This window comes from Sinocyclocheilus grahami, unplaced genomic scaffold, assembly GCF_001515645.1.
Source record: "Sinocyclocheilus grahami isolate Dianchi unplaced genomic scaffold, SAMN03320097.WGS_v1.1 scaffold1122.1, whole genome shotgun sequence".
NCBI lineage: Eukaryota > Metazoa > Chordata > Actinopteri > Cypriniformes > Cyprinidae > Sinocyclocheilus > Sinocyclocheilus grahami.
In genome coordinates this window covers 200,019-208,558 of record NW_015506301.1, presented here as the reverse complement: position 1 = coordinate 208,558, position 8,540 = coordinate 200,019, and the positions used below count along the sequence as shown (strand labels likewise).

General features: G+C 29.5%; 1 protein-coding gene across 1 annotated transcript in view; it reads left to right on the top strand.

The window, feature by feature from the left end:
• The window catches only part of LOC107567020 (rho GTPase-activating protein 39-like), a 27,087-nt gene that overhangs the window by 1,904 nt on the left and 16,643 nt on the right, over positions 1 to 8,540 (top strand). Inside the window, exons 3-6 of the mRNA XM_016252601.1 lie at positions 92 to 491; positions 1,565 to 1,638; positions 5,559 to 5,758; positions 6,962 to 7,053. Of these exons, the coding sequence (XP_016108087.1) occupies positions 92 to 491; positions 1,565 to 1,638; positions 5,559 to 5,758; positions 6,962 to 7,053 (766 nt within the window). The remainder of the gene's footprint in view (positions 1 to 91; positions 492 to 1,564; positions 1,639 to 5,558; positions 5,759 to 6,961; positions 7,054 to 8,540) is intronic.

Below are 8,540 nucleotides of genomic sequence, written 5' to 3'. Positions count from 1 at the left end.
AAAATAATTAAAATAAAAAATAAATATAAAATTAAATGTAAAAATATTTAAAAACAAAATTGCTAAAACTAAAATTGTTCCTGTCTTCCAGGGTCTGTTCAGGAGGAAAGTCTCCATCGCCAACATGCTGGCGTGGAGCAGCGAGCCCATCAAGAAGCCCATGATCATGACGACGGACCGCACGGTGAAGCGCGAGGCCGTGGAGCTATTCAGACTCATCCAGAGCTACATGGGCGACCGGCGGGGCAAATGCGAGCCACTGGTGGTGGCTCTGGAGGTGGCGGTGAGGGGCTGGAGCTGCCAGGGTCTGCGGGATGAGCTCTACATCCAGCTCTGCCGACAGACCACGGAGAACTTCCGCTACGACAGTCTCCAGAGAGGCTGGGAGCTCATGGCCATCTGTCTGGCCTTCTTCCCCCCGACGCCTCGCTTCCACAGCTACCTGGAGGGCTACATCTACAGACACATGGACCCGCTCAACGACACCAAGGGTATGCAGAAATCCTGCCAAACAACTCCGGCATTTCCTGCTGGAACAGGAATTCGGGATCATCCTTTTTTTAAAAGCCAAGCTTTAACAAAATGATGCAGGATTTACTAATTTTCACTCAGACATTACTCGTATTTTTCTCAAATAGCAAGAAGGAAGCCATACTTAATAGCTTATAATCTGGACAGAAGCCACTAACCAAATAAATCCATTCCTGCAATTCCAGTCATGTTAGATATTTGTTATGCAGGAAGAGCAAACATACTAATTTTATTTTAGTATCACTGATTTTTGTTCATATTTTGAATTGGAGTAATTGTTTTTCTTTTTTTTTTTTAGTTAAAGTTTTAGTAATTTTGTTGTGTTTTTGTCATTTCTATTAGGTCTTGTTTTTTTATGTCCATTTATTATATTAAATAATAAATATAATAATATAAAATTGTCAAATATAAAGGATATTAAATATATTGAATTATGTTAAATAATCATTTTAAAGTTTTTAGTTTTAATTTAAAAGGATTTAGTTAGTCATATTTAGAAAGTTAGTTTAGTAATGTTTTATTTAGAATATTTTATAATATGATTTTAAAGTATTTAAATGTGTGAATGTTATTTTAGTATCACTGGCATACTATTATAATGTCATTTTTTAATTAATTAATTCATGTTCTGTTTTAATTAATTCTGTTCAGTAATGTTTTAACTCAGAACATTTTTTTATCTAAAATATAAGTATTCCAGTGATATTAGCAATGGTAAAACACTCAATAGGATGTGAACCTACAGTAGATAAATAGTGTGCAAATTTGCAATATTTTTAAATGGTTAGCAAGATTATAATTAGTAAGGAATGGAAGGTCAAGACTGTTTTTAAATCAATGGATATTAAGTTTACACATTTTGCTTCATGCAACATGCAAACTGTTAAAGCACGCAGCGAAGTGAAATTAAGACACTGTTTTGTGCTGTACGCTCCACACTGACCCGACAGTTATTATTAGGCTCTTAAGATGCTGAATATCTGAAGCTGAGTCTGCGTTATATTTGACGTCTGCTTGTGTTTCTGTGTTGCAGGAGTGGCGATTAGCTGCTATGCAAAATACTGTTACCGTAAACTACAGAAAGCTGCGCTCACCGGAGCCAAGAAGGTGCGTGTCTTCCGTCTATCAGAGCACAAACTCGAACAGCATGACGCAGGAATTTCTTCAAACTGCTTTCACTCAGAAACTGCTAGTAGTTTTCACAAATGTGACCCTGGAGCAAAGTGTCAACTTTTCAAAATTGAGATTTATACATCATATGAAAGCTGAATAAATAAGCTTTCCATGGATGTATGGTTTGTTATGATACAACTATCTCTGGAAAATCTGGAATCTGAGGGTGCAAAAAAATCTAAATATTGAGAAAATCATCTTTAAAGTTGTTCAAATGAAGTTCTTAGCAATGCATATTACTAATCAAACATTAAGTTTTGATATATTTACGGTAGGAAATGTACAAAATATCTTCACGGAACATGATCTTTACTTAATATCCTAATGATTTTTGGCATAAAAGAGAAATGTATATTTATGCATCATATGAAAGCTGAATAAATAAGCTTTCCATGGATGTATGGTTTGTTAAGATACAACTATCTCTGGAAAATCTGGAATCTGAGGGTGCAAAAAAATCTAAATATTGAGAAAATCATCTTTAAAGTTGTTCAAATGAAGTTCTTAGCAATGCATATTACTAATCAAACATTAAGTTTTGATATATTTACGGTAGGAAATGTACAAAATATCTTCACGGAACATGATCTTTACTTAATATCCTAATGATTTTTGGCATAAAAGAGAAATGTATAATTGTGACCCATACAATGCATTGTTGGCTATTGCTACAAATATCCCCCAGCGACTTAACACTGCTTTTGTGCTCCAGGCTCACAAATAATGACAAAGAAACTAATTAATTTAATTAAAAATTTGGTTTTGGCAATATTATTTTAAGACTTTAAAATATTTGCTATATTTGTATTAATATTTCATTTATAATAAGAATTTAAAACATTTAAAATGAACACAGTCAGTGAAAATGTAAATATTATCTGTCTTATTTTGTTATTTTAGGAAAAAAAATGTACTGTAGAATATTATTTCATAACTTAATTTTAAAATAACATTTTCTAAATACATGTAATCAGTGACATTTTATTATTTTATAACTTATACCAATTTAAAATATTTAAATGTATGCAATTAGTGAAGATGTGATTGTAATCAGTATTGTTTTATTATTTTATTGTAAATATTATTTTCAAACTTAGATGAATGTAATATATTTAAAACATTAAACAATTAATAACATTTGTAATTTTATTATTTTGACGATATTATTTTCAAACTTACAAATATTATAATATTATTATCTTATTGTATTTATTATTATTAATACTTAATTTGTATTATATTATTATTATTATATTATTTGAAAGCTTATAATATTAATTTAAAATATTTAAAATGGTTTGCAATGTAACACATTTAATTAAATGTTGAATTTTTTTTTATTAAAAGGCAAAAAAAAGACTAATTTTGAAAAATATTTTAGTTTTTACGTTGAATGAATGGCTCAGTGTTTGCAGAGCGTCTGGCGTCTGTTTGTGCTCTAATGCGCTGCGTGTGTTAATTGGCTGTGAAGTGTCGTGGGGGTCTGGTTCGTCCTGCTATTTAACAGTTTTAATTAACATTCAGTTTCCGGAATTCTCCTGTTGCCCTGGAGACGATTATTATCTTATTGTATTTATTATTATTAATACTTAATTTGTATTATATTATTATTATTATATTATTTGAAAGCTTATAATATTAATTTAAAATATTTAAAATGGTTTGCAATGTAACACATTTAATTAAATGTTGAATTTTTTTTTATTAAAAGGCAAAAAAAAGACTAATTTTGAAAAATATTTTAGTTTTTACGTTGAATGAATGGCTCAGTGTTTGCAGAGCGTCTGGCGTCTGTTTGTGCTCTAATGCGCTGCGTGTGTTAATTGGCTGTGAAGTGTCGTGGGGGTCTGGTTCGTTCGCTATTTAACAGTTTTAATTAACATTCAGTTTCCGGAATTCTCCTGTTGCCCTGGAGACATCACGTGTTTCAGACAGTCACGTGGTGATATGCACTCTGATGCATGATGGGTATCATCGCACACGCGTGACGGGATGCTCCCGGTGTGAAGCACATACATGTGTTTGGTGTGAACGGTTGTGATGGCAGTGTCCTGTGGAGATTCCAGTGGGTTTGTGTGTAAATGTGTGTGTGTGTGCCAGACTCTCAGCGGGGTAAAGCTTCAAAACTCGGCTCCGCTCCAAACCCTAGTGTGCTGCCTACATAGGCGTCATTCAAAGCGTCACGCACACATGCATAAAAGGTACAAAGGCAGGGATCCAAGTATGGAAAAGTGTGGGATTTGATTTGAGTCATTTCCAGATCTGGAAAAGTATGAAAAGGCAGAGTTTGTATTTTTTGTCTGTTTGTTTGTTTATTTAAGACTATTGCCATATATTGTTTTCTAAAATAAAAAATTGAGGTTTTCTTAAAATAAATGTAAAAAAAAAATTTCCCCAAGTATTCTTCAAGTATTTTCTTTATGCAAATAAATAATACATTATTTCACCAGTAAATGTATTATACTGATAATTATTAATATCTATATATTATAATATAATATAATAATAATTATACTAATAATGAAAATTATTATCCTGGATAGCATATCCTTCTATTATTTTGAAAATACAATTATGTAAATAAATGTAATCACTGACTATATTATTTTCAAACTTATAATATTAATTTATATATATATATATATATATATACAGTATATATAAATTTAATCAGTATTTTATTATTTCAATTTGAATAAATTAATTCAAAAATATTTAAAATGTGCATGTAATCAGTATTAATTTATTATTATTTTGACAGTATTGTTTTAAAACTTATACATTTAAAATAATATTTTCCTAATACATTTAATCAATGACAATATTATTTTCAAACATATAATATAAATTAAAAAATATTTCAAATGAACACAATCAGTGAGAATGTGAATGTAATAAGAATTATTTTGGCAGTATTAGTTTAAAACGCATAATATAAATTTAAAACAGTGTTTTCTTATCAGTGACAATATTATTTTCAAACTTAAATATGCATTTAAAATAATATTTTCTAAATAAATATAATCAAATCAGTGATGATATTATCTTCAAAGATATTTAATATGTATGCAACCAGTGAAAATGTGAATGCATTGAGTATTATTTTATTATTATTTTGACAACATTGTTTTAAGACGTAGCATATGAATTGAAAGTATTTAAAATCTACACAGTTTGTGAAAGAGTGCCAAATGTAATCCTGTATTTTAGCTCTGCAATTTTAATTAGATTGCCGCACATTGACGTTCATTGTTCGTTGATTTGTATGAGCTAAACATTTGGCAACATAATAACATACATATATTTGTGACCCTGGAGTCATAAGGGTCAATTTTTCAAAATGGAGATGTATACATCATCTGAAAGCTGACTAAATACGCTTTGCATTGATGTATGGTTTGTTAGGATCGGACAATATTTGGTCGAGATACAACTATTTGAAAATCTGGAATCTGAGGGTGCAAAAAAATCTAAATATTGAGAAAATCATCTTTAAAGTTGTTCAAATGAAGTTCTTAGCAATGCATATTACTAATCAAACATTAAGTTGATATATTTACGGTAGGACATTTACAAAATATCTTCATGGAACATGATCTTTACTTAATATCCTAATGATTTTTGGCATAAAAGAGAAATGTATAATTGTGACGCATACAATGTATTGTTGGCTATTGCTACAAATATACCCCAGCGACTTAACACTGCTTCTGTGCTCCAGGGACACAAATATATCTGGAGAAGTCTCATTTTGAAATGGATGATGTGCAGGAGCTCGTCTGCAGACTCAGCAATCCCAGCATGCACTGTGATGATTTTAGCTCTGAGTTGTTTTCTGCTCTCTGTGTCTGCAGGGTTTGAACAAGCCCTCGATCGAGGAGATCGCTCACGCTCGTAACGCCATCTTCCGGCCCTCCATGTTCGGCTCGTCTCTGGAGGAAGTGATGGAGATGCAGAAGGACCGTTATCCCGACAGGCAGCTGCCGTGGGTTCAGACGCGTCTGTCCGAGGAAGTGCTGAACCTGAACGGAGACCAGACCGAGGGCATCTTCAGGTCACACATCGGCCTTCATCAGACATTTTGCATATTATACTGATTTCTGAAGATCATGTGACACTGAAGACTGGAGTAATGATGCTGGAAATACAGCTGCACATCACAGAAATACATTACATTTTAATGTATAAAAGATTTTACATCATAATAATATTTCACAATATTACATTTTTTTACTGTATTTTTGATCAAATAAATGCAGCCTTGATGAGCAGAAGAGACTCCTGTAAAGAACATTACAAGTCTTACTGATCCCAAACTTTTGACCGGTAGTATATATATATATATAAATAAGAAAGTGTTGTTCTCAAGTAGAATTAAGTTGTTTAATCTAAGTAGTAAAAGATTTAGTTTAATAACATCTAAAGGCATGTTTTCCACACACAAGAAAAATTATATTTCATAATTTTTTATTATTATTATTTATTTATTTTGCATTTATTGCCTTATTGTTTTTATTTCTATTTTTGCATTTAATTTTCGTACTATTTTTATTTCTATTTTTGCACTTTATTTTCTTATTTTTATTTAAATATTTTGTTGTCTTATTATTATTTATTTATTTTGCATTTATTGCCTTATTGTTTTTATTTCTATTTTTGCATTTAATTTTCGTACTATTTTTATTTCTATTTTTGCACTTTATTTTCTTATTTTTATTTAAATATTTTGTTGTCTTATTATTATTTATTTATTTTTTATTGTCTTATTGTTTTAATTTCTATTTTTGCATTTTATTTTCTTATTTTTATTTCAATTTTTTGTCTTTTATTGTCTTATTGTTTTACTTTCTATTTTTGCATTTTATTTTCTTGTTATTTTTATTTCTGTTTGCATTTTATTGTCTTATTGTTTTAATTTCTAATTTTGCTTTTTATTTTCTTACTATTTTTATTTCTATTTTTTGTTTTGTTGTCACATTGCTTTTATTTTATTTTTTTGCATTTCACTCTTATTGTTATATTACATATAATATATAACAATAAGACAATGAAATGTAAATATATATATATATATATATATATATATATATATATATTCAGACGAAAACTCATTGGCACAATAAATACAGTATATATGGAATGAATTGTTTTAAGATAAAACAACATATTAATCAATATAAATGTAGATATCTCTGTCTATACTGCAGAAAGCTATGTTTATTAAAGCCTGTGTCTGTGGTGTGTTTGCGTGTCTCAGGGTTCCTGGAGACATTGATGAAGTAAACGCTCTGAAACTACAGGTGGACCAGTGGAAGGTGCCCATCGGCCTGGAGGACCCACATATTCCAGGTATCCCACAATCCTTTAGTCTGATGCATGCATAAACAAGTGCCCAAATAGTTAACATGTATTCAAAAATCCATTAGAAATAGTATGCCATGCGAGCACCTTTGGTAATTTGTGATGCACTAATTCTGTCCTGGTTTACTAGACTCAAAATTTAATGCAGGATTTCATTTAAAACTATTTTTATTCAGAAATTGCTAGTAAATCTCACAAATAATTACAAAGAAATGGCAAGTAACACATTGAATAAGGAAGAATGAAATAGTATTTTTTTTTGTAAAACGCACTCTGATAATCTAAAACATTTTTTACAGTGTATGTAGTGAAGATGGCAGTCATATTTCTATAAATCAGACGGCTGAGAAATGAACGTTCTCTGACTGGATTGGCGGATTATTTTTGCTGGTTGTTTTGAGCGGTTGTTCACGATGCATTATTAATAAAGCTTATATCTGTAGCTGTTTTGCAGTCAGACAGCAGTGGAACAAGCAAGAGCAAAATGTTTCAAAATATTTCACTAAATTATTAAATTAAAAGTTACATCAGTGAAACATTTAAAAGTGTTCTTTAGATCATTGCTAAAATAAAAATAAATGCATATTTTAATGAAAAACACGTTATTAACAATTAAAACATTTTTGTTAAATGAAATAATGCTGAAATATGACCAAATATAAATATTAGATGAAAAACCTAAACCTCTTTCATTCAGTTGCCAAAGGCAAATTCTAAAATAAAATAAATTATAGAAAAAAATATACAATAAATTTTTAAATAAATTTAAAAAAAATTATTTTTGGTTGGTTTCTAAAGCAACATTTCTAAAATAGGTTCTAAAATAAGTTTTGTTTATGCAAAATATTATTTCTTATTTCTAGCTTCTGATTTTGTGGTGAAATATGGCAAAATGTTTTATGTTAAAAAGCAAATTTTAACATAAAAGTTTCATGACTTAATAATTGTTCTACTGTAATTAGTGTAGCTATGATTAGTCTAGCTCCAGTGATATTTTTGGCAACTAAAATTAAACCTAGTAAATCATTTATTTATTTATTTTAAATAAAGCTGAAATAAAATTAAATATAAATATTAGATGAAAAACATATTTCAGTTAGCTTCCAAAGCAGCATTATTTAAATTATATTTATATTATTCTAAAGGTAATTAAAATTTTAAAATATATTAAAACTAAAACTGAACTTAATCTAAAATAAATTAAAGCTAAATAGTAATATTTAAAATGAAAAACAATAAAAATGGCAAAATTAACTAAAATTAAAATAAAAACTAAAGGTATAAAAATAAAAATTAGTTTAAATAATTAATGAAGACTATAAAAGTGCATAAATAATACTAAAATAATGTAATGGTGTCTCACACACACTCACTCTCACACACACACACACACACACTCACTCTCACACACACACACACACACACACACACACACACTCACTCTCACACACACACACACAGTCACTCACACACAC